Here is a 27,618-nt window from a genome sequence, read left to right as displayed (position 1 = left end):
TGTCCAAGAACACCATTATGTGCCCTTAAATTATATGCATAAGCACAGAGTTGGGCGTCCTCACAGACACATTACACACACATACATACATACATATCTAAGCTGCATACCTGAGGTGTTAGACCTCTGGCTGATTTCACGGCCGCCTGAATGCCTTCAACTGTGCTCTTATTGGCGGTTCCCACAGCAGCGGCCTTCTCCGCTGTAGCACCCAGTCTGCTGGCATGATTCTCAAAGTTAGACGCCCTTTCTTCAAAGACCTAGAGGAAAATTAGGTATGTTTGAGTGCATTTCAGACCAAGTTGTACTTACAAATTTACATATAAATGTCCACGCAAGGTAAATTTGTATATAAATTAATCATTTTTTGCAGATGTATTCGATATAAAAAATAGCCCTAAAATAAATGTTTCTTCTACAAATTGCAAGTGTTTTTACGATTAGGTTTAGGGTTTGCGATACTGTGTGTGCATTAGCATATTTGATCTGACACTGAAAAGCATCTGTTTAAAAGAGCCTGTATACTCGGCTGACCTCCTCTCTGTTGGGGGCCTCAAGAGGTGCTGTTGCTGCTACAGCCAGGAGTTTAATTGGTGTGGTTGTATCACTGAAAACATCAGACACCTCCTTGGTCATTGCCTCCTGCATCTTTGCCTTCAGATCCTTGAAGGAAAAATATGATACAGGTAATTTAGTGTACAGTTAACATACACTACCGGTACAAATTTGGAATAAAAAGTTTTGTATGCTCACCAAGGCTGCTTGTATTTAATCAAAAATACAGGGAAACAATTCAAAAGAACTGTTTTCAATCTTACAAACTGTATATATTATTATTTATTATTATTATATTACTTAATATATTTTAAAATGACATTTCTTCCTGTGATTGCAAAGTTACATTTTCACCAGTCATTACTCCAGTCTTCAGTGTCACATGATCTTTCAGAAATTATTGTAATATGCTGATTTGGTCCTCAAGAAACATTTATTATTATTATCAATTTGTAAAACAGTTGTACTGTTTAATATTTTTTGCTAAAACATTTAAATCTTTGGGGAAAGTAAGTTTTAAAAAATTGAAAGAAAACTGTATACTTTTATTCAGCAAGGACACATTCAAAAGTAACAGCAAAGACATTAATAATGTTACAAAAGCTTTCCATTTCAAATAAGTGCTGTTCTTTCTACTTTTCTATTGAGCTTTCTATTCATTAAAGAACCAAAGAAAACATGTATCACTGCCAAAACAGTTTTTAACATTGATAATAATAAGTGTCATTATTAATACTTGAGCACCAATAATAATTGATAATATCGAACAATCAGAATATTAGAATGATTTCTGAAGGATCATGTGATTGAAAAATGGAGTAATGATGCTGAAAATTCAGCTTTCCCATAACAGGAATAAATTACATTTTAAAATATGATCAAATAGAAAACAGTTCTTTTAGATTATAATACTATTTCATAATATTACTGTTCTTCAAAAACATAAAAAAAAACCTTAATTATTATAATTATTTTAATAATTATTCCTAACTTTTGACCGGTAGTGTAATTTGCTGGAAATAGCGTAGGAATTGATATATTGCAATGCAAATATTTTCCAGCAGAGGGTATCATTTGCTTATCTTGAGCGCTTTGTGTACTGCACTACTCTAAGGCCAGCAGATTTGACCTCTGCACTTCCCATTTGAGAAGATCTAAACATCTGATTATGCTTCACCCACACCTGCTGTGGGAAAGATACTGGGATCTTTTAATAGAAAAGGGGGACACGATGCCTTACTTTAATTGCCTCCAGCAGATGAGCGGCCACAGCGCGCGCCTGAGGACTCTCTCCCTCTCCCCGCACGGCCAGATCTGCCAACTGCATCATCAGCTGCTCCACTCGCTCACACATTGCTAGCAGCTCCTGTCTGTACGGGCCTGGTAGAGAGTTCGCCAGTCGACGGCCCTCAGCTATCAGTCCCCGTATGGCAGCCTGGCCTACAGACAGAGAGATAACAGGCTCCCATTCAGGCCGGTGCACCTAGACAATGTTATGGGGTCTGCGTATATAAAACAAGCTATCCATCCTGTGCACTAGGAACACAAACAAAATGTTTGTAATTTAATAATGAAATGTGTCATTTTTAGCAGAAAGGATCAAACAGGTTTCCCAAACACTACCGACTCCAGTCTTCAATTGTTTGGACAAACAGACAGTCTCTTAAATAAACGCGCAATCAGATGTGATGTATTCTAATCAACTATCAGTGTGAGTTGAGAATTACCAATCTAATTGCAGTAAAACTGTTTCTGTTAAATGGGCAGTTGTGAATAATTACATACAAAGTCATTTTTATTTTGCCGCAATATTTATTTAAATTGAATAGCCCTAAAACCTACTATGATTTTCTAGCAAACTTATTGGTGTTGATTTGTTTTGTGTGGATAAATTCATACATTTATTATTCATTCATTTTACCATAGTAAATAAGCAGAGGGTAACGGCTGCTTCACAACCAATTTGAAATTAATGTGCGACTACCAATCATTACTTAAATTAGCAGTTTTTTTTTTGTTTTTTTGTTTTGTTTTTTAATGCGTTACAACATTGCGCTACTCCCTTAAAAAGTAACTAATTGTGTTACTTAGTTAGTTTTTGGGGAAAGTGATGCATTACATTACTTTTGTTAATTTTTCTCACCTGGGCAGAGCTTGCTTGTTTTTTTATAACAAAAATTGCCTATTTTGCCAAATGTAAAGGACCTTTCACACCAAAAGTGAAATGAATAAGGCTCTGGCTGAAGGAAATGCAAATTCATGATTGTACAGTAGAGGGTGTAGCTCAAACAAACCTTTCAGCTGTGCTGCCTTTCTGGATTGCAGCAATAAAAACAAAAACAAAAATGAAACACAAATGTGATGTTCATCTAAAGTTATTTTTGCTTATTAGTATGGTTGAATTAGATCATCGAAAGTCAGCAGCAAAGGCATAATAAAATGAGATAATATACATAAAGTATATTTGTGTTATTTAACATTTAATTATTGCAGGTTAGCATAATATTCTGTTTAACTATTATCTCATTTTTATATTTTGATTCATTTTGAGGAATACTGAATCTGTTTTTGTGCAAGTAAGATGAGTAAATGCATTCTCACATTTAGTCTATAACTACAATCACCATCGTGTTTACACAGCGCACATAACACCTTATTTAAAAAAGTAACACAGATATTTTGTTGTAACTTTAAAAGTAATGTGTTACTTTATAAGTTACTTGAAAAAAGTAATCTGATTACTGATTACGTGATTCGCGTTACCTGTAATGCGTTACCCCCAGCACTGTAAAGTAGTATCTCTATTTGCTAGTTTAAAAAAACAACCAAAAAAAAAAAAAAATTACATTTACTTAATTTGGAAGTACTATCACACCACTTAAGTAGTATGGAAGATTGGAATCCAAGTACGCATCCAAAGTTAAAAGGGTAGATAGTATACTGTTTCTGGTGGATTTTGAATTGAGTATCCGTGCATGATGTTTAAGTGATTATTACCCATGATTCCTTGCAACATTTGAAGCTTGTGAAGACTCACTTTCAACTTTTTCAGTTAAAGAAATGTTCAGTGTTGCAAAGCTAAGCTGCCATAGCCGTTTTTAAAGTTTAATAAGGTTAATTAACAATGAATTCTTATGTAATGAAGTTAGAAAGATGACAGTGGCCTGTGGTATCAAGATGCAATTCTATGACGTGGTAGTATGTTTCAATACTGGTCTTGCTACACACTCGAAATCATGGATTTTCCCCATCACCAGCGAAGTACATACTTCACAGTCCCACTGCAGGAAAAGTAGATCTCCAGAAGCAGCACTGAACAGCTCTGGTCTAGAGTTACTCCAAGACTAAGTTAACCTGAAAGTAACATGACCTGCTGTGAATAGGACACGAAGCAGCTATTTATGGTTTGAAATATTTTAAGTATGAACATAAATACAACAGGGGCAGAGGAAATAGCCATCTGTCACATCACATAAAGGTCCAGAGTCAAGTGCCCAGTTCCATACATATGAATAAGTCATTCAATATGCCAGTGTCATCCTTTGGGGGAAAAGTAATTGCCTCAGATGCCCAGATGAGGTTTTTACTTGACTGGATGCCCATTACACTAATAACATAAACAGATTGTATAACTGCTACATGGTTTTGATTCTGATTTAAATAGGTTGCCAGGCTGCTTTTTGTTGTTGTTGTTTTTTGTCTGATTTAAATCGTAATGTTTTACTTCACCATGCCACCCACCTACTCCATGATCGTCCACTCCAGGGTTGTTGATCCAGCGCAAAGCCTGCTCCATTTTGCCCTCTAGGGTAACAGCAGCCTTGGCAGGTCTCATGTTGGCCACGGCACGGTTAGTCTTTGCCTGCAAGTTTTGCAAAGCTGTGCCAATCTGTTTGGCCAGCGATCTAGCCTCAGGAGTATCCCCTTTACCCCTGTGACACAAAAATGGACCAGAACGTGAGACTCAACAACAACAAAAAAACATTTATAACATAATTAGCATGAGAATAAAACAAAATAAATCAATTAAAGAATCACATTATCAGACAGATATATTCCAGAGTCACACTAGGCACATTATCTTGGTTGCATAATGTGACCTAACCATGACCATGATAATGGTTTATCAAGTTCACATTTTTCATCATTTTCTGATCAAAGACAACATTTTCTAAACATGACAGACTGGCATGAGTGATATGAAGCTGAAAACCGTCTGTCCTTTGAAAGTGGAAAGAACACCTTGAATGTTCCTGTAAATTAAAGGTCTCAAGCCATTCGCAATGTAGGACTGTAATTACATTTTACGAAGTTCAACCAGTCTCGCAGTGAGTCCTGCGATCTCACTGATGGAACGCAGAATGTCGTCTCTCTCTTTAGGGTCTTCACACAAGTCAGCGATGCGCTTGGCCTCTGCCAGAAGAGCACGGATGTTCTCTTCCCCCTCCGGACCACCGTTAGGATCAGCCAGCCAGCTCTGTGCAGAAATGAACATTTAGTTAAAAGAAATGTAAGTAACTTATTATCAGAATGACTATACTAGAGTAACACTTGTCAACATCTCCTATGTTTTCAATTTGAAGGAATATTAACAGTTGCATTGTTATTCAACATAAGGAATCAGTCTGTTATATAATCATATACTTTGCCGTTGTCTGAACTCATCTGTGGTTTTCTGTCACTGCACCGACTGCACAAAGTACAATGATTCCACCCTTTAAATACTTATGAGACAGCACATCTCCACTAAATAACATCAGTCGAGACAGATTTATGCAACAGCTATTTAGATGAGAACACGTCTGTAATTATGAGTACCCATTTTAAGGACCCACAGGTCCTCTGGGATGCATATAGTCTCTTCAAATATGTAACTATAACTAAATAAAAAATTTAATAAGATATTACAAATAGACAAAAAATTGACTTATGAACATTGAGGCTGGAGAAAACACTTGCCATATCTTTTGTTGTTGACATCAATGGCCATTTATTGACTCAAACTAGGTTAAAACTATCCAAGTTGTAATTTTATTAGGTTGATTAGGTATAAATGTTGGGACTCTGTTAGTTTGTCACTTGATGTTTAAAATGTGAGCCCTGAAGCAAACAATAGACACACTAAACAAACCAATCCACTAAAGAAACATCTTCATGCTTCATGTTTAACAATCTCAAGACTGACCTGGGCCGTGTCGATTCTCTTGGCGATGGCCTGTTTGGCATTGGTCAGGGCCTCCAGCTTTCGGGCAGCGTTCTCCACTTTCCCCACCAGAATATCCAAACCCTGGCCCACCTGCTGAGCTTTCTGCATACCCATAGGGGTGGCACCCTGACCTCTGAACAAGCAACATATTATGTTAATGGTAACAATTAACAATAAGGTCTCATTTGTTAACATTAGTTAATGCATTAATTAACACGAACTAACAATGGGCAATATATTCTAACAGCACTGATTAACCATTGTTAATGTTATTTAATAAAAAAGGTTCATGTTCATGTTAATTCACTACACAGTGCATTAAAGGTGCATTATGTAATATTGACAGCTAGTGGTTGAAATGGGTACTGCAGTCCAAATTCAAAATATTGCCCTGTCCTTTCAGACTCAACAACACTCATTCAGATTGCCAAATTCAGGGCACGCAACAGGAATGAGCTAGCCTGGGAAAACCCAGACAACTTCCGGCAAATTTAGATTTTCTCTGAAAGTTAGTCTGGCAAAGAGCTCATTCAAGCCCATTTCCAATCCGCCGAAATCGCGGCACCAATCAGAAACGTTGGGCGGCTTTACACGATGACGACAGCGCTGGGATTTTGAAGCAGATTTTGTAGCCTACATTACAAAGATGGATGCCGCCGTCGAACATCACTCGTTCCAATCAGCTATCGCGTCTGTTTCCTTTTAGTTAAAAACCGAGCAAAGAACAACACCCGGAGATGTTTCTCCCCCCGCTCTGCATACGTCATCTCCTTCATCGCTCTGATTGGGTTTAGGTCTATCCGCGACGTCCGTTGGTGACGCCCCTCTGGAAATGATTTGTCTATGACGCTTTGCCAGACCATAACTCAGTTACAACTGAGAATGGTCTGGTTTTAACCAGGCTAGGAATGAGCGCAATTGACAATGGAAAGCGATGAGCCTTAGACTGTAAGTTGATCAACTAATGTATACGTTTGCAATGTTTTTATTGCCGAGGCTTTTTAGGTCAGGTAGAATCTGCAATTTCTGACACGGGTCGTTTGCTTACTTCAATGGCTACAATACACTGTGTTTTCCACCAACTGGCAACCCCGGGTATCGAAATACTATTGGGTAAATTGGCAGTGGTCGGGATCACACAGACCAAAACAAAAACAGACATTTCGACATGGAATAGCATTGCTCAGCATTGCTTTTCGGAGAAACAAGTATTTGAGCTTACCATGTTTCCTAAATCTCTGCTAACATATTATGGTGCTTTTATGCTTTAGTACAAAAGAAATGACATACAGGACCTTTAACTAATGTACCGTAGTTAACGAATGTTAACAAATGAAAACTTATTGTTGTAAAGTGTTACCAATGTAATGTTATAATTTACATGATCACAAAATCAAAATAACAAAAATAAATTGAGAAATACAAATAAATTTCTCTCGGATAAAGATCTCTCCGACTACCCTTGAGAACTTAATTTAAGCAAAGAATTTAACATGTAAGCATTCGATCTGCATGCACAGGTCAGTGTAAAGAGCCTCCCCTGTGTGAGAGTTCAGTGGGCCTGTGCAGCCGCTGATTATCCGGCCCTTCAGCCTTTAATCTGCTTTCCTTCAGTCTCTCTAATGAAGTCAGAGCCCAGCGTCTGATCTTTCACTTTCACTCCAGCTTTCAACATCCCTGACACATGGGCCCAAACTGTACCACACCGTTCCTTCCTTCTCCTGTACTCAACAGTCAGGGATAAACAATCCCTGGAGAATTAGACCGCTAACAAACAACGTCTAAACTGTGTTTATTGAAAAACCTGACACACTTTCTCGTGTTGTAAATTAGAAGCAGTTACAGCCCCTGAGACACATCACACAGGGGTAATGTGTTGCATAAAAGATGATCATTATGAACAGCACACAGCTGCATTAATGCATAATTCAGCTCACGTGAACACTACAGGAACATGTGCTGGCATTTGGCTCTCAATGTGAAATGCTGAACTGAGGAATCTCATAGTCTGTGGAATCAGCAGTATAATGGGTTCTGACTATGAATCTGCCTTTTCTTCGGGTGAACCTGAAGGGGGCGTACCTGGCGCGCACATCTGACACCTGATCCGTCATCTGGCCCAAGGTCTTGGCTGTTCCCAGGATCTCTCGTCTCTCTTTCCCCGCACAAAGCTCACCCACTTTTCCTGCTTCATCCAGTATCTGACGCAAAGCATGCTCTCCTGGATCTCCTGTGCGAGAACATCCAGAGCAGCTGTTAGGCCACTAATCTATTTCAATTAAAATCATCTACATTACACAAATATTGTCTACACTACTGTTCAAAAGATTTTTTAAAAGGAAATTCATACTTTTATTCAGCAAGGATGCATTAAATTGATCAAAAATGGCAGTAAGACATAAGGTTGCAAAAGATTCAAATAAATGCTGCTCTTTTGAACGTTTTATTCATCAAAAAATCTTGAAAAAAATGTGTTGTTCACTAAAATATTAAACAGAACAACTGTTTTCAATATTGATAACAATAAGAAATGTTTCCTGAGCAGCAAATCAGCATATTAGAATCATTTCTGAAGGATCATGTGACACTGAAGACTGGAATAATGATGCGTGAAAATTCAGCTTTGTCATTACAGGAAATAACTTAATTTTTAAAATACAAACAATGTTTTAAATTATAAAAATATTTCGCAATATTACTATTTTACTGTATTTTGATAAAATAAATATAGCCTTGGTTAGCATAAGATACTTTTTTTTCTTCAAAAAACAATAAAAAAAATTCCTACTGATCACAAACTTTTGAATAGTAGTGTATGGCATACAGGACTAGTTGGATCATATTATACTTTTTTATTTGTTTCTTTTTATTTAATTATTTTTTTCCCCATAAAATGAGTTAATTATTAATACTTTTGGTAAAGTTTTTTGTAATGTCAAAAACATACATGTCATAATAAAATTTGTCTCTCTGATACATAGAATCAAACCACTTTGTTAGCATGTAAAGATCCAATACAGATTCAAATAGGTTTTATTAACGCATAAATGTTGGCGATCACATGTGTTCAAATCTGAGGTCAGAAAGTTGCAGAAAAAAGAAGCAATTTGTGCAACAAATGTTAAAATTTCACTGAAGAAGAAGTTTGACTTAAAGTTACAGTATTTCTAGCGCAGTTATTTTATCTCAAAATATCAAAGAAAATCCATTCCTGACATGACTTCCTCAACACCTGAAAGATGACAGTGAGCTAATGGATGTAGTTATGTTACCTGGTAGGCCGTTAGGGTCCCTCAGCCAGATTTTAGCAGGACCCATCTTTGACTCTATCAGAGCTAGCGCTCTCTTCATGGCCTCAGTGTCCTTCAAAGAAAAAGAGTGTGTTAATAGTCAGTAATGTTTGTCATTTAGGCCTTACAGGGAAGGATGTAATCGCATGTATCAGAGAGGATACAGTTGTTGTTTTTTGCGGTTGCATGTGTGCTCATATGAGGGAGTAGATGTAAAGGGAGGGGGCTCTGCAGCTCTTTCCCTCTGAAGGGCAAGAGGAGCCTCTGCCTCTCTCAATCACACACACAAAGTGCGAGAGCGACCCACATAATCACCACTTCACACTCCATTGCACCACGCACACATTTGGAGGAGAACTCGTCTGTTTGAGTAACTCAGCCATGCATTTGGCACTCCTCTCTACTGCAGTCTAAAGCAATAGTCATCTGCACAGACAATGCATTCAATGCACACATAATCGCAAAAATGTGCATATCAAGAGCATAACACTAAAAGACAAATGAAGGGCATGGGTGTGAAATTATGTTCAGTGTGAGTATCAATGCCATGCCTTCAATACTGACACCTCAGATTATTTCAGCTTATTGAGGAGAGGTGTGCTATCTATGAATTTTCTAACTGATGTGACTTTGCGGCAATTAATAATAGACTGGCAACACCCTAGCAACGATTCAGAATACCTTAGCAACTACAAACATACTCCAGCCATATCTGCAAACCAGAATACGAGAGACGAGGGGTGAGATCTTTTGATTTACGGCAGTGTTTTTAGGCCCCTAAGGGCCCCAGCAGTCATATCTTGCTACAAATATATCAGAATAAGGGAAAGATAATACTAACAATAATTTGTTCCATTTATATAGCACTTTTATGGGTACTTAAAGGGTTATACATATGGAAGGATGAATCTTCTCAACTACCACCAATGTGCAGCATCCACCTGGATGATGCGACGGCAGCCATATTGCACCAAAACGCCCACCACACACCAGCTTATTGGTGGAGAGGAGACAGAGTGATGAAGCCAATCAGTTTATAGGGATGATTAGGAGGCTATGATGATGGACAGAGGCCAATGGGAAAATTTGGCCAGGATGCCGGGGTTACACCCCTACTCTTTTTTCGAAGGACATCCTGGGATTTTTTATGACCACAGAGAGTCAGGACCTTGGTTGAACGTTGTGGAGTACGAGGGCTTAATCTGGAAATCTACATATATAGATTTTTGTTGTTGTCTTTGATTCAGCAAGATAGGACAATAATACACCTTTAAGAAAGAGTGTTAACTGAGTTATTGTTTTTGCATGTGGCATTTCCAGCAGGAGACACTCTGGCAGCTGAAGCAGCAGATCTATTCAGGAGAGGGAGACGGGTAGGAAATGAACCCCTCGCACCTGCTCCAGCTGCCTATTACACTCCATCTCAGCGGTAAAATACAGTTTGTATTCAAATTTATCTAAAATAAACAGCTAGATTCCTGTCAACCCACTTTCATAAATCAATATTATGAAATCAAAAAGGCCCAAATGTAGTTTGCGGTGATCCTGAAGCAAACCTGAAGCACAAGTATAATCAATGAGTCTTCTTTCAGCTAAAATGAATTATCCGCCCAATCCATTTCCTCTGCTTACTTTGCCTGCCTGCTATCCAGTAACTGCTGCTTTCCAGCCAACCGTTCAGCATCCAGCAAAACAGATCACATTATTTGTAAGTTGATGAGTCATTTCCTATTCACGTGCATTAATGGATAGATTCAGCTTAGGATTGGGTTGCATTCTCAAGCTGCAAAGTCCAGGCAACTGCAACATTGATAACAATAATTAATGTTTTTTGAGCACCAAACAAGCATAATAGAATAATTTCTGAAGGATCATGTGACACTGATAACTGGAGTAATGAGGCTGAAAATTCAGCTTTGCCATAAGAGGAATAAATTACATTTTAAAATATATTCAAATAGAATTTTTTATTTTAAATTGTAATAATAAAAAGTAATGTTTTACTGTATTTTTTTATCAAATAAATGCAGCCTTGCTGAGCATATGTTTCAAAAACATTGACTCCAAACTTCTGAATGGTAGTATAGTGTGTGTGTGGTCCTGGTATTCCCTATGTTATGGGTAACAAGGTCAATTTTAAAGGGTATGTAGAAAAGGAACCTAACCCTTACTGTACAATTCCATATTGCATTAGTTATTAACACACTCTTTTATTACAGACACTGAGTTCAGAGACAGGAAAAGGACATCTGAACCTGATTAAAATGTCATGATGGACCCAGAAGACGTATTTGAATAATCTCTGCTTTAATATGTATTCTGCTTATGCACCTGATCTCTTGACAAATATCACAAGCACCTGTTGTGGCGAATTACAATATGACTGATGTCGAGTTTTAATGATGAACTTAACTTACTCTTTACAAAAAAGATACTGGAAAGGTTAAACATTCATCTGGCTGACAAAAACGTCTCTTTTTGGCTAACAGAGTAAATATTGTCAAGGAAGATTTAGGTCAACTGTAGTAAGGGTATTAGGTGACAAAAGCTTTTGAAATGGCTATTTAGAGAATTCCTGCAGAAGTTTATATTATTGAATAAGGAAACAAATAAAAAATAATTTTCTGATTACAGTTATGAGTGAAACAATAAATGAATCTGGAAATGCATTGGCTTTATTGTCTATAATTAATTCTCTGCAAATGGACTGTGTGTGCAGGGTGTGATTTGTGAAAGCGAGAGCGCCATTAGTGAAAGTCCATTTATGATTTTATTGTTGTTTAAACGTGTGTGCTGAAGCATGTTGATTAGTTATATATATATATATATATATATATATAATTTTATTTTTAAGATATTTTATATGGTCTATTGGTGAAGTAGCATTGATCAATTGATCAATTTTATCCCCACCGGGGTTAAAAATACTTCAGCAGAAGCAAATCACACCCTGTGTGTGTGTGTATGAGTGGTTTAGGAAGTTGAAGAGCAATAAACTACAACAATCCATCTTTCATGTTGTCAGTCATAAGGCACAAGGGAGCCCAGAGTCAGAATGGAGTTTCAACTCAATTTTTGTCTCAAGACAAAAGCAAGTGGGTCCAATGCTAAATGTGTGCTATTCAAAAGATTGAAAATTTACTCTTTTAATGTGCCAGAACGATTATTAAAGGGGTGATATAATGCCCTTTTCACAAGATGTAAAATAAATCTTTGATGTCCCCAGAGTGTGTATGTGAAGTTTTAGCTCAAAATACCCCACCGATATTTTTATATAGCATGTTAAAATTGTCACTTTTTGAGGGTGAGCAAAAACGCATTTTGTGTCTGTCCCTTTAAATGCAAATGAGCTGGTCCCGGCACAGACGGTGGAGCTTCAACAGCTTGCACTCACATAGACATGCACTGAAAATTTTAAAAACTTTAGCCTTTTATGTTCAAACCGGAGTCAGACAAAGATGGAGAGACTCAAGAAGAGGTGAGAACATCTCTAAATGGTTAGTTGATGAATTTATGTAGCTGATGTGTAGCTATCTTCTGTCAATGATTAGCATATTCTCTCTTGATAATCTCTCTTGATAATCTATAAATCGTGTTCCAAAACAATCTCTGTTACCGTAAATTGTATGTTTATCTCTGTAAAGCTGCTTTGAAACAATCTCCATTGTTAAAAGCGCTATATAAATGAAGATGACTTGACTTGACTTGACTTGACTTCCGGGGGCGGGGTTTATGTAAATTTTAGGGTTACTTATGTCACCGGTAACCCAGGAGGAAACTTGTGTAGTCCCTACCATCCATTTGTTGTAGTCCTTAAAAAGCAATTTCTTTAAAGAAAAATATCTCCTTTTGCTTTGAACTTTGAGCGTTATAACTTTGCAGATGTTGTTTATGTTCAAACAGCAACATTACACACTAACTAAAGTTAGAAAAGTGAAATCATAATCAACCACCCCTTTATATTAGCTAACTAGTATCACTTACTCCTTTCCGTATATCTTAGATATATTGCATGTGTATTTTCATTCAAAGAATGAGATTTAAAGACCCACATGAAATTAAAAATTGAGTTTTATGGCTTTGAGCTTGATATCCTAGTATACACCTAAAAGACAATATTAGCTCAATTTACAATCTTTCTTTTCAGGGACAATGATCAAAAAGATTGATGATTCATCAATCACACTCAGAGGCGTATACAAATTTGGTCCGATAAAATTCTCTCAAAAATCAGAGCAACCTCCAACAAGCAACTCATGACTAAACCACTTTTTATTGCAAAACTAAACTAAAGGCTATTGGCTATTTTAATGAAAAGGGAGGAGCTTTCCAATTTATACCACCCCAATTTTCTATTTCAACAAGAAATACATGAACACAAAAGCAAACTGCACTCGTCAAGCCATTTCATTGGATATTTAAAAGTGGGTGGAGCGGTGCATCAGGAGTCATGGAGCAGAACATCAGGTTGATCTGGTAAGACAGCATTCAGATTAAAGGAACGTGTACAGCGGGAGACAGACATCAAGTGTTAAAAAGTTGTCACTTTCAGAGCAAGACATTAGTGATTAACTGTGAGACAGAGTGTCTAAATGAGGGATGATGAGAGAATGGGAGATGTGGATGTGGACGATGAGTAATGGCTCAGTTGCATTCCACAGCACATCAGAAAACAACTTCTCTAATTGTAATTTATTGTTTTGTTTTGGTGCTAGGTTTCCGAAATACATCACCCCTTATATATACAGCATTTAAAATGGCAAGCCAGGCTGAGAAAGGGCTTTCTATCAAACATAATGTAAAAAAAAAAAAAAACAAGAATGAAAATACTAACACAGACATACAGTTAGCAACACAATGATCTAGCATGCAGTTTGTCGCATTACAGAGCGGGAGAGAGGAGAGCTTACCTTCTATAGGAAGGGGAAAAAATGGAAGAACACAGAACGGAAAGAGAGCAAAAAAGAAAGAGGCATGTTTACAGAGTTATATCAGGGCAAAAAGAAAAAACAGAGGTGACAGCAAAGTAAATGAAAGCTTAGGAAACTGATTTTGAGAGTAGAGTGGTTTCTTATGAAAATATTTAATATGCATGCTAAGCAAGCAAAGGGTGTCATCAATCAGGTTCAGTAGACTTCGTGAAATATTAAACGGCAGATCGTTAATCTAACGGTTAAACACTGATGCCGTGATGATGTTTTTTTTTAATCTATGCTGGTTATTAGGCCTGTGTATTTTAATGTAATATAGTCAGTGAATTCTGAGCCTGAATGTGAACAGTCCAGGAAATGGAACAGATTATTACATTAGCAGGATGGGAGTGTCAGATTCATTTAGAGAGAAAAACAAAGATACACCAAGGGGTCTCAATTGAACGCAGATTTCTTTTTTGAAGCGGCCGTGTATTTTTCCCATTCATTTTCTTTAAATGCACTTAAAAAAAATGATTTAAACCTTGAACTAAAACAACCAGCTTTCAGATAAATCACAAGATTAGAATATTTGGATAAAATTGTAAAAAAAAAAAAAAAAAAACATCTCTGTGACATGACTGAATCAGTCATGAGGTACAATACAAAACAACTGATTATTAAGCCCCTTTAAGGCAAGTCAGTTCACTTGATGTCCACATTTGTAATGCACCAGGCAGCCATTTCCAACTCTAAAATAAATTGCACCTCTAAAGCACCAAACAAAAACTGTAGCAACGTGTCCTAACCAGACGGGATGCTGCGATATGCAATAAAATGTATATTGTCCATGTTAATCAGAGTTTTTGTCCACTCCAGATACACACCAGGCAACGGGAGATAAAATTTGAACTCAGTTAAAAAAACTACTAGTTTATTTTTAATCCATTTGATAATGCACGCATCAAATTTGTCGCAAATGTGAAGCAGAAGTGCACTTGCAGAGAGAGCCTGTCCACAAGTCTTCTGTGATTTGTGATTTTGTCGCTTCTTGTTGATTGTCGCTTTTAGTTAGGACAAGGTGTAAGGAATGACATCCATTCCTAAAGCAGCTATATTGATCACAATGCATATGCAGGCTATGCTTATAGCTTTTTTAACTGTAAAGCACAGTCGATATATTGAGTTACAATTACAATTTCTCCCATCCATATGTCCGAGTGGATCATCAAGGCTTTTACATTATCATTAGAAATCAAATTTTCTGTGGAAAAAAATGAATGGGATTTTTACGTTACTACACAAATGCCACTGTCATGCTTACCTTTTGGAAACATAGTGAATTAGAAATTGTACACTTCAATTTCCCAGGGACGGTAGGAACTGTCTAATCTTTCCAAGCAAATGTAGCTTAATGTAACTGTTTAAGGTGGGGTTGTAGGGAGGAGTGTATGCGTTTATGTACGTGATAAGGCTCATACTTTGTTGGCCCAGGCGTCCTCGTCCCAAGAAGTGAGTTGCAGCACTCTGATAATCTCGTTGATCTCAGCGCTCATCTTCTCAAACGTGTAGTTTCTGTTCTTCAAGGCCTCCTCCACACCGTGACTCTTAGTGCACTTGGTTGTCACAAAGATTTTAATTGCTAATGGGTATCAAAAAACAATTTTTTTAGTACTCCCTTTCATGAGCTATCTAAAACTACTTTACAGATCAATATTAGAGTGCAGTTTATTTCTGATGTATCCAAAAATCAGGCAACTAATTATCTCCATATGAGTAGACATATTTTCAAACATCAACATTAAAAGCCTTTCTGCGTGTACAGATGAGCCGTCATCAACCCGACTATTTATTGCTGAGCCAACTGCAGAAATCCAACTGGATGAAGGGAAAAATCTATCCCTCCCACTAAGGCGGTTAAATGGCTCCAATTATCAGTGTTGCCATATCAACGGCTGGCACACAGAGACGACAAGCAGCGCGCACACACACACACACACACACACACAGCGGTTCGCTGGTCTCTCACCAGATATGAGCACAGGCAGCAGTTCCTTCACTGTGTTCATGGAGGTGACCAGCATCACACGGTGCTCCTGGTGTGTCAGCTCCTGTTGCCGTTCGTCAATCATCTTTGCCATTTTCGTCATGCCTAACAAAAAATATATATATTAAACAGCTTTGCAAGAAACATGAAGGACTGAGGAACTGTCCAGCTAGCAATTATTCTTAATATATTTATAATCCAAAAATGGATGTTCAATTTGGGATTTGCTAAAGACGGAAGAATAACAGTATTGTTAAATTATGTCCAATATCAGTTTATATATATATATACACATAAAATCTAAAAATTATACTCTACCATTCAAAAGTCTGTAAGATTTTTTGATGTTTTGAAAGAAATCTCTTATATTCACCAAGGCCCCATTTATTTGATTAAAATAGTAATTTTGTGATAATATTATTACAATTTAAAATAACTGTTTTATATTTGTATACATTGTAAACTAATTTATTCATGTGAGGGCAAAGCTGGATTTTTTTATACAGTAAATGTCTTGTCACTCCTGATCAATTTAATGTATCCTTGCTGATTAAAAGTATTCATTTCTTTCAAAAAAAAAAAAAAACTTACTGACCCCAAACTTTTGAACGGTTTGGGGTCAGTAAGTGCATAGTTGATGTGCATTTCTGAAGAAAAAAAACTGTTTTTCAATAGTTCATGCTATACATTAAGCACAAATAGAAGCAAGAAAAAAAGGCTACTAGAAACTGAAAATGCCTCACATAAATAGAAGTTCGTCCCTCCAAAACAATACCACCTAATGAAAACAGTTGAATAGGACATATATAACAAATAACAGTTTTTCATGGTCATAGTCATACCCTCATTTAAAGATTATTATCTTAAAAAGTAACAAAAAAATCTTAATAAAATAATCATTCAACAATAATAACAATGAATCCAATTCATGCAAATAATCCCTGCCAACTTTCCATTTGCATGAGCCAACATATCAACAGCGTCAACTCAAATTCAAATCAGAATGGAATGAAAACTCTTCAACAGGAAGTAACAGATACATAAAAGCATTAAACAAAAGTACCTGGTCCCAGGTTTTTAGTGTAAGTGATCAAGTCCTCCATGGTTTCCACAACCTCTGCGACAGCCAGGTACTCCAGGATGCCCTTACACACGCGGATAATTTTACGCACCTAAAAAAGACATAAAATACCAATGATACAAAAGAAAAAGACATTTATTTACATGAATGCATTTGGGGGAAACAAATTATCCAAAGAAACTTACTCTAGCTCAAGCTATACATTTTATACATTTATTTATTTCCTGGGAATCAAGCCCATGATATCTGCGTTGCTACCACCATGCTCTACCATTGAGAACTAATGGTTTATTTTACAGGTCGCTGCCGCAAACAGGCAAACCCACAAGATACAGCACAGTACCAAAACATAAAGCTTACTCAATGCCCTGTGAACAACACAGCTCCTTGAGAAAGATGATAGCAGCACTATTAATAGAGCTCAGAGAGTTAGCCTTCACCACAAACCAATGATCTAATATCTTCTTGCCAGTGGATGTACATACACACCACATCACACAATCTGAGCTCTCTTGGAAATGTTTAATTTCATTACAAATATTGGGTATTTCTAATAATTTTTTAATAGTACAGCAATTACTGGCACTAGGTGGTTTTAGGGAGCATTTTTGGTTTCGAATACATATTATGAGTCTATTTACTCTGTGCTGCTGGGTTTTGCGTCTTGTCTTGTGATGAGAAATCTTGTGACACGCAGAAGTAGAAACTTCAAAAGTAGCTTGCGCTGATAGAAGACACACTGTGCAAGGCGGCTCACTCAGATCATGTGCTCCGTTGTGAGCTCCATTATGCTGCGCCCACACGGGAGGCTGGATAAATGGAGCACGATACATTAGAACCACAAGGTACTCCGCATGACAAGTGACTGTGTATTTAATGTTGTTAGGCCAGAAGAAAAGCCTTTTTTTTGTATAGATTCAGGATGTGCCCTGAACTGATTATTGGGCAGAAAGACAATATTTTACGAATCCAATCTTCAATCAGATTTGAAAAAGAAGAGAATAAAAAAAACGACATGCATTTTACATATGATCTTTCCCAGATCTACTGAGGATTCACATGAAAGCGCACATGCAATATTCACATCCAAAAATCAAATAATCAACAGTACATGACTCACTTTTGACAAGCAAATTGCTTGAAGATAAAAATATTGCTGTCTGTTAAAATCTCTTTCAAGATAATATTATTCCCCAGAAAAAATGGTGTAGGCCTAATATCTCCTCTCATTGTGCACTTTACAATCACAAATAATACAATTAAAGTCTACATTTTAACCCTCTGGGCTTCTTCGTAAATGGGTTACACTTAGCTTCCTCCCGGTCAAAAACGGACGAAGCCTTAAAATGTAACTTTACTTTTTCCCAGGATGACCAATCAAATATGGTTTTGTTCTATAATATTTTCTGATTATTATTTAGAATTTTTTGAATTTTTTACGATACTTTGCATTAATTATATAATTTTTATGAGCTATTTTTTTCCATTAGAATTAATATATATATTTTTATTTTATATTTATTTAAAAAAAAATTCAATAAATGCAACATTTCACATCAAAATAGAGTGCCAGCCTAAAAAAAAAAAATGTTCAAGTAGAAGAGCGCCATCTAGTGGCTTTAAACAATAGTTAAATGTGTGCAATGTCCTGTACCAGCCTGTAGGCTGCCTATAGCTTTCTATATAAATACATAGAAAGGCTTTATGATTCCTTTTGTTGTTTTAGACATGATTTCTCTATCTTATTCGGGTTTTTTTTAAATTTAGATATACATTTAGATATTCTAAAAGACTACTTTATTTTTTTAACAAATTTTTTTAGATAAGTATCAGGTTTTGCATTATGATTAAAATCAAACTATAGCATTTGGTTAGAAAGGGAACACAATGCAAACATTTTTGTTACTCAGTATTTGATCATTCAAATAATTAAACAAAATAAGGGATGGTTAGTGATAATTCAAAACACTTTATACAGACATTTAGCAATAAATTGGTATTTTTTATTTATTTATTTTTGCATATTCTCAAAATTTGCTGTTGCAGTCTTACCAGTTAATCTCTCTCTCTCTATCTCTCTCTCTCTCTCTGTGTGTGTGTGTGTGCATTTGAGCGAGATTTTTTTTTTTCATTTATTGCTTTTATTTTGCATATTCTACAAATTTGCTGTTGCAGTCTTGCCAGTATATCTGTGTATGTGTGTGTGTGTGTTTGTGTGCGTGTGTGTGTGTGTGTGTGGGGGGGGGGGAGGGGGGGGTCTTATTTGCACTCTTGATGTTTTAGAGTGTCACCCCTTCATTGCTGTACACTTTTTTTCTGCACAGTGGCTGATCTGTAGCTTGTACCACCAAAAGTTTCTCTGAGTTTTCCTATTTTTTCATATTTCCCATTCATTTCCTATGTCGCCCGTTTTTGACCGGGAGGAAGCTAAGTGTGACTATTTTTTTTAAGACCCTTTAACATATCAGAATCATCTCCTTGATTTTTTTTGTGTGTTCATATAGGTAATACAACAAAAGTCACCAAGTTTCACCCCCATCCGATGAAGAGAAAAAATTAAACAATTCAAAATGTAAACGTTTTCGGTCAATTTCGGACGAAGAAGCCCAGAGGGTTAAAAATGTAGACTTCAAATTCTCTCTGAATGTATAAATCAAAAGAGAGAAATATTTCAAACTAGAGCTGCACAATTAATTGTAAAAAGATCGCAATCTCAATTGAAACACACAAGCAATCTCATTCAACTGACAACGACTCGCCTGTGCCAACTATGATCACAATTTCCATTGAACTCTATTGGTAACGACGGAACTTGCGACCATAGTTGGCTTTGGGAAACGCACCCCAGTTTTATTATTTATGTGTTAAAAATATTAGAATTATCAGAAATACTTGGATAAAAGTTTATAGTTCAGATATAAACACTATGATGTTCGATGCGAAAGTAACTTAATTGGCACTTCAAATAACGATTGTATCAATTACATGGTTACACAACAATGTAATACAATTACAAAAATATATTTGTCATTTGTCATTGAATCACTCATTCAAGATATTCATTCAAAAACGCTGATTCATGCAGTAATGAAACAAGTGAAGTATTTATAAGAGAGTCATTGAATCATTCATTTAAACCATTTATAAAAATAATTAATTCAGATGAATTAGCTAAACATTTTACATAGACTGCAGCAATAAACAATTTGTCAGAATCTCTAGTAAATTACATGCTATTTTGTGTAGTTGTCTGTTCAGAATCATGGGAGAATCATGATCTCTGTTTTTTTTTTTTTTTAGCTAGAATCAAGCAGCTCTATTTAAAACACTTCATTTTTAAGATTTATTAAAAAATATTATGTCATTCTTCTACCATTGTGCAGTATTTGTTCACAAAGCCATAAAAGCAATAATACCTTTTAATTGTGTGATTCCGAGTTTAATTGTCAGTAAATTACTTCTTCAGGTGTACAATGCCTATCAAAAGTTTGGGGTCAGTAAGAATTTTTTTTTTTTTTTTTTTTAAAGAAGTCTCACCAAGGCTGCATTTATTTGATCACAAATACAGTAAAAACAATAATATTGGGAAATTGTATTACGATTTTCAAAAATCTGTTTTCTATTTTAAAGGGGTCAATGCCATTTTTGTACAAGTTAATATGATTCTTTAGAGTCTAAATTAAAACTTTGTAATATACTTTAATTAAAAATTCTCATTAGTATTGTAAGAAAACACTTATTTTACCTGGTCAAAAACAGCTCTGTTTTCAGCACGCCGTTTCAGTGCATATGACTTTAAATGATAATGAGCTTTGCTCACCCCGTGTCACGGTTGGTAAATCCTACGTTTTCTTCTTGTCTCGTGTTTCTGTTGTTATATGTCAGCGCGCTGATTAGATGGGCGTTCCGCTCGTCAGCGTTCATTATCTATCAGCTCATTATCCCCTCACCAGCTGCAGCTTGTCAGATCATGTGTATTTATACTCACCACTTTCTCATCTTCCCTGTCAGATCGTTGTATGTGGTTTCCCCGGTGTGTCTGTGTTCCTGTCGCGTTCCAGTCTCTTGCCTTCCTTGTTCCGGTTCTTGTTCTGTGGATTTTCTGGACATTATCGCTCATTGGACACCTTTCACCGCACCTCTGCTTCACCTTCCATCTGACCATCGGAGTTCCTGCGCCACCTACCTGTTTGCCTGTGTTGGACTCTCACATTGTTACTACCTTTAAATAAAAGAGTTTAACTGCACTTGCTTCCGTCAGTCTGTCGTGACATAACGATCTGACCTTCAAACATGGAAGCAGCAGGAGACCCTTCCTCATCACTAGAGGCGTTTCTGAGTAACAGCAGTCAAAGAATGGACATCCAGGAAAAGAATATCAATGATACGGCTCGTGCTGTTCAGGCTTTAGTGGCGCAGGTGTCCGGGCTCACCCAACAGATTCAACAGCTTCGCGTGCCCGCTGCGCCACCCGCACCGCCAATTCACCTTTGGCTAAGCCCCGCCCCCCTTAGTTACTGTCGCTATGTCCGTCAAGCTACTACGCCGCTCTCACGCACACACCATGTTCTCAAGCAGTGAAAAATACATCGCGGAGCAGAGAGGAGACTGACAACAGGCTGACAGACCAGGTTACTTTTCATATTAAACATATTAAACAAAGTCTCACCTTTCAAATTTGGTCATTTTTTTAAAGAAATTTAAACAATAATGTTGGACTGTGGCAACACGGTGGCGGTAACGTTAGTCACCATCAAAACTACCACAGCGTGTCTGTAACATTAACGTTAGGTGTTTGTATCTTGAATAACAAAGTTAGCTAACATCCAGCCGCTACTCAAAACATACAATCCTGACTTACGTTAACGTTACGTGATAACTTATCGCTAAGCTTGCTTGCTAGCACCATTCTTCATTAATTAGGGTAACGTTAACGTTAGAGAACCGAAATCATAACCTAACAGCATAACACTGTCTAATTAGTATAACTTCACATTAAGGTTAAAAGCAACATTTACTTTAGAGCACACAAGTGAGCTTGTTGAGGGGTTTAACGTAGCTGACTGTGAGGACGTCCACACAGTTTAATCCAAAGACGACACTTGTCAGGATTTGACTTCGGTTTTGGGAAGGAAAAAAAAGGACACCCCCCTCCAACCTCTCTGGGAAACGCGTATCTGTGTTACAAATGCCCCAGGCACAACGCTTAATCATATTTTTTGATAAAACTACGACGGTAATAGCCTGCCGAGACCAAAAATATGAGACGCCTGTGTTAAAGTCAATGGAGCGCTGTGAAAAAGTGTCGGACCTCTGTGGGAGCTCGTTCTTGGCTGCGCTGTGATTGGTCAATCTACATTTTAGGGTGTGGCTTAGCCAAAGGCGAATTCCCCCACCACCACCAGCGGACCCATCCCCGTCAGAGCCTCGTCTACCAGTCCCTGAGCCATATGCAGGTGAACCCAATTACTGTCGTGCGTTCTTAACCAGATGTGATATGCACTTTTCTCTCCAACCTAGAACCTTTCAGGAGGAGCAGACCAAGGTCGCATTTGTTCTGACGCTTCTGACGGGGAAAGCGGCGCTATGGGGAACGGCGGTGTGGGCTAACCAAGACGACTGCTGTTCCTCGTTCCAGCGGCTCTCCGAAGAGATGCGGCGGGTTTTCGACCGGGCCGCGACGGGGAGAGAAGCTGCCAGGGTGCTGGCCGAACTACGACAAGGAGAACGATCTGTATCAGAATTCTCGATCGAATTTCGCACCCTGGCAGCTGAGAGCCAATGGAACGAGGAGGCGCAGTGGGACATGTTCCTGCATGGGCTGGCTGACCGCGTCCAAAAAGAGATTTACGCCATGGACCTGCCTACCGGACTTAATGATCTGATCGCGCTGGCACTAAGAGTGGACAATCGTCTATCACGAGGCACCAGACGGTTTCAACCGGACCGTCCCTCTGGAGGTGCCGAGGGAATGCGTTCAGGAGGCGGGGGCGCGGTCAGCCCCGTCTACGATCACGAGCCCATGCAGGTGGGTCGAGCCCGGCTTTCCCGGGAGGAGAAGGAGAGGCGGAGATCCCTGGGCCTTTGCCTTTACTGCGGTGGAGCTGGACATTTCGCGTACAATTGTCCGTTAAAAGGCCCAGCCCGACAGTAAGTATGAGGCTACTGTCGGGTGGGATCTCTGCCGAGAAGCCCTCATCTACATCTACCTTCCTCCCGGTAAGACTCCGATGGTCAACTCACCTCCATGACTGTCGGGCACTACTGGACTCAGGGGCAGAAGGTAATTTCATGGATCACTCATTTGCACTCAGATATCAAATTCCCCTCAAACCCCTTTCACACCAAATCAACGTTCACGCCCTCAATGGACAAAGACTCCCCACGATTTCACTGATCACCGAAGACCTCACACTCATCACATCCGGCAATCATTCTGAGACTATTTCCTTTTACATTCTGGACACTCCACTAGCACCCATCGTTCTTGGTCACCCATGGCTCATCCGTCACAATCCCAAAATAGACTGGCAGATCAAATCGGTGGCATCATGGAGCAGTTTTTGTCATAAGTCTTGTCTTGTGTCTGCCTGTCCGTCTGTTCCTGTTCATGTGTTACAGGAGGAGACAGTGGATTTATCAAACGTGCCCACGGAGTATCGGGATCTGAAGGAGGTGTTCAGTAAGTCTCGGGCTGATTCTCTTCCTCCGCATCGTCCCTATGACTGTGCTATAGACTTACTGCCAGGTACGTCTCCGCCTAAGGGCAAGTTATATTCACTCTCTGTCCCAGAGAGAGAGGTCATGGAGAAATACATTTCTGATTCTCTAGCAACGGGATTCATCCGGCCTTCCTCTTCTCCAGCGGGGGCGGGGTTCTTTTTTGTGGGGAAGAAAGATGGATCGTTGCGACCTTGTATTGATTACCGGGGGTTGAACAACATCACGGTAAAGAATACTTATCCTTTGCCGTTGATGTCTTCAGCTTTCGAGAGGTTGCAAGGAGCATCTATCTTCACAAAACTGGATTTAAGGAATGCTTATCATTTGGTCCGCATCAGGGAGGGGGATGAATGGAAGACCGCTTTTAACACCCCTAGGGGGCACTTTGAATATTTGGTTATGCCGTTCGGCCTTTCCAACTCCCCAGCGGTCTTCCAAGCACTTGTCAATGACGTGTTGCGAGACATGATCGACCAGTTCATATATGTCTACCTGGATGACATATTGATTTTTTCTTCGTCTCTCCAGGAACACGTGCAACACGTTCGACAAGTGCTTCAGAGGTTGCTAGAGAATGGGCTTTTTGTCAAGGCGGAGAAATGCGTTTTTCATGCACAGTCTGTTCCTTTTCTAGGTCACATCATCTCGGTTGAGGGAATGCGCATGGATCCTGACAAGGTTAAGGCTGTGGTGAATTGGCCAAGTCCAGATTCCCGTAAGGCCCTACTAAGGTTCCTGGGGTTCGCCAATTTTTACCGGCGTTTTATTCGCAATTTCAGCCGACTAGCCGCACCTCTGACCGCCTTGACCTCCCCCAGAACGACGTTCAGGTGGTCAGACGCAGCAGAAGCTGCGTTTGCTAAACTCAAGGGTTGCTTCGTTTCAGCCCCCATCCTGATAACCCCTGATCCATCACGTCAGTTCGTGGTGGAGGTCGATGCGTCAGAGGTGGGGGTAGGTGCAGTGTTATCCCAGCGCTCTCCTTCAGACGACAAGATGCACCCTTGCGCGTTTTTTTCGCATCGTTTATCCCCTGCCGAAAGCAATTATGACATTGGCAACAGAGAGTTGTTGGCGGTCAAGTTAGCTTTGGAGGAGTGGCGCCACTGGTTAGAAGGGTCAGGGGTACCTTTTATCGTCTGGACCGACCACAAGAATCTGGAATACATTCGTACCGCTAAAAGACTTAATTCCAGGCAGGCTCGGTGGGCTCTTTTTTTCGGACGTTTTGACTTTACTCTCTCGTACCGCCCGGGTTCCAAAAACATCAAACCCGATTCTTTATCGCGCATTTTTGACCGTTCCGATCGCCCGTCTACTCCCGAGTGCATTTTACCAGAGAATCTATTCATCTCTACACTCACATGGGAGGTCGAATCGAAGGTCAAGAAGGCACCAAAATTCATTGGCCCGTTCTCTGTCACTAAAATCATTAGTCCAGTGACAGTCCGTCTCAACCTTCCTCCAGTGTACAGGAGGATTCATCCCGTATTTCATGTTTCCAAAATTAAGCCCGTATTTTTTGCTCGCATTAATCCGCCAGTGTTCCCCCCCCGCCGCGTCTCGTAGACGGGGAACCTACTTATTCGGTCAATCGTGTTCTGGACTCGAGACGGAGGGGACGCGGATTCCAGTACTTGGTGGACTGGGAAGGTTACGGTCCGGAGGAGAGAAGTTGGGTACCGGCTAGAGACATCCTGGATCACTCCCTTATCGATGATTACAATCGGCAGGTAAGGGAGTCTGGGAACGCCAGGAGGCGTTCCTAGGGAAGGGGGTACTGTCACGGTTGGTAAATCCTACGTTTTCTTCTTGTCTCGTGTTTCTGTTGTTATATGTCAGCGCGCTGATTAGATGGGTGTTCCGCTCGTCAGCGTTCATTATCTATCAGCTCATTATCCCCTCACCAGCTGCAGCTTGTCAGATCATGTGTATTTATACTCACCACTTTCTCATCTTCCCTGTCAGATCGTTGTATGTGGTTTCCCCGGTGTGTCTGTGTTCCTGTCGCGTTCCAGTCTCTTGCCTTCCTTGTTCCGGTTCTTGTTCTGTGGATTTTCTGGACATTATCGCTCATTGGACACCTTTCACCGCACCTCTGCTTCACCTTCCATCTGACCATCGGAGTTCCTGCGCCACCTACCTGTTTGCCTGTGTTGGACTCTCACATTGTTACTACCTTTAAATAAAAGAGTTTAACTGCACTTGCTTCCGTCAGTCTGTCGTGACACCCCGCCTCTCTGTTCTGTGTACACCGTTTGTAACACAATAACCATAACGCGTTGTTCATTATAGACGTGGGATTATGAATTATATTGAGAACGTCGTACATAGAAAACATGCCGTAATGTACCCTGAGTGTAAACCTTAGACGCATTCATTGTGAAGCGTGCATCTAGCGATTTACAAAGATTAATATAAATATTAAAGATTAATAAAACATTACACTCACTTCAGTTATTTTGGAGGTTCAGCAGGAACACGAATAGTTGGTACCGGTCCAGGAGCAGCTTCTTAGCAAAACCAGCTTTATACTGACGCTCCTCGTTTATAAGCAGTCTGGTGTGTGAAATGATTCGCGCAAATATGAAAGCATTGACGTTGCTCGTGGGGAATATTCCCTTCGAAAACAAACTCAGCCACTGCGTCTTCAGCGGTTTGGATTTAGGAACATTAAAATTACTGCTGTGTTCGTTATTACACCCAAGAACAGAACACCACAATCGCTTAGACGCCATTCTGCTCATAGACAGCTCCAGCATATCAACAATGACCGCGCCGGTCCGCGCGGACTATGATTGACAGCTGGCTCACGAGCAAGGGCGGGTCTGTGTTGAAACCCGGCTGTCAATCAACAATCGCGGGAGGGGCGTCCGACCGTGTGACGTCACACGGTCGAACGGCTTGATTTGAGGCAGGGGAAAACATATAAGGAGATTAAAACAAAAACACTGGATGGATTTTTATCATTTTATGATGGTTGTGTACAGGCACTGCCAACACACATTTCAGTACAATCAACTTGTAAAAGTGCATGTACCATTATATGACCCCTTTAATGTAATTTATGTAAATGTTAGTCATTTATTCCTGTGATAGCAAAGATTAATTATTATGATCCTTCAGAAATCATTCTAAAATGCTGATTTAGTGATTAAGAAACATTTCTTATCGTTACAATATCAATTAAAAAAATGTTGTGCTGCTTAATATTTTTGTGGAAACCATGATACATCTAGTATAAGAATGCATCCTTGCTGAATACTGACCCCACACTTTTGAATGGTAGTGTATGTGTATTAGGATGTAAGTGACATGAACAAAACTTATAGGCAATTAAATCATTCATCTCAATTATTTTTAGGAAAATTAATCATCATCTGAAATTGCATCATTAAGATAGACCTCATTCCCATTCGTACCTCTGCCTCGTCAAAGGTCAAAAGCAGATCTGAAGTGCCAGAGAGGATGCCCCGCGAGCCATCGATGAGGTAATCACGGGCCGGGACAGAGTACGGGTCTGTCCTCAGCATCTGAGCTGCTTCCACAAGCTTCGCACAGGCATTCTCCACCCTGAGAAACAAGAAACATAATGACTGAGTATATTCATTTGTATTAGTTGGCCTTTTATACAGGCTCCAAAAAAAATCGAATATAAACACATTTTTTTAAATCATACCGCATGAATGCCAGGGTCTAACACATCTCATCAAATGCTAAATAAATGAAATATTAAGTGCAAAAAGAAAAACTATGCATTTGATTCAAATAAGAGGTGGCATTACTAACTGACTTAATTGCAATTA

At 38.9% G+C, this 27,618-nt stretch overlaps 2 protein-coding genes across 3 annotated transcripts in view; one reads left to right on the top strand and one right to left on the bottom strand.

Annotated features, from left to right (window-relative positions):
- The window catches only part of LOC130089651 (glutathione S-transferase omega-1-like), a 220,928-nt gene that overhangs the window by 140,427 nt on the left and 52,883 nt on the right, over positions 1-27,618 (top strand). The gene's annotated exons all lie outside the window — the stretch shown is intronic.
- vcla (vinculin a) overlaps positions 1-27,618 on the bottom strand; it is a 50,016-nt gene that overhangs the window by 8,615 nt on the left and 13,783 nt on the right. For both annotated transcript variants that reach the window (XM_056257064.1, XM_056257065.1), the window contains exons 3-14: positions 27,235-27,385; positions 17,072-17,180; positions 15,991-16,113; positions 15,443-15,603; positions 9,034-9,124; positions 7,844-7,991; positions 5,741-5,894; positions 4,857-5,032; positions 4,297-4,487; positions 1,796-1,995; positions 535-663; positions 111-260 (exon numbers count right to left, since the gene is read on the bottom strand). In XM_056257064.1, coding sequence (XP_056113039.1) covers positions 111-260; positions 535-663; positions 1,796-1,995; positions 4,297-4,487; positions 4,857-5,032; positions 5,741-5,894; positions 7,844-7,991; positions 9,034-9,124; positions 15,443-15,603; positions 15,991-16,113; positions 17,072-17,180; positions 27,235-27,385 — 1,783 coding nt within the window. The remainder of the gene's footprint in view (positions 1-110; positions 261-534; positions 664-1,795; positions 1,996-4,296; positions 4,488-4,856; positions 5,033-5,740; positions 5,895-7,843; positions 7,992-9,033; positions 9,125-15,442; positions 15,604-15,990; positions 16,114-17,071; positions 17,181-27,234; positions 27,386-27,618) is intronic.

This window comes from Rhinichthys klamathensis, unplaced genomic scaffold (assembly GCF_029890125.1).
Source record: "Rhinichthys klamathensis goyatoka isolate OS25496 unplaced genomic scaffold, OSU_Roscu_1.1 h1tg000135l_1, whole genome shotgun sequence".
Taxonomy (NCBI): Eukaryota; Metazoa; Chordata; class Actinopteri; order Cypriniformes; family Leuciscidae; genus Rhinichthys; species Rhinichthys klamathensis.
Note: the sequence above shows the minus strand (reverse complement) of the source record. Positions and strands in the feature narration are given on the sequence as shown.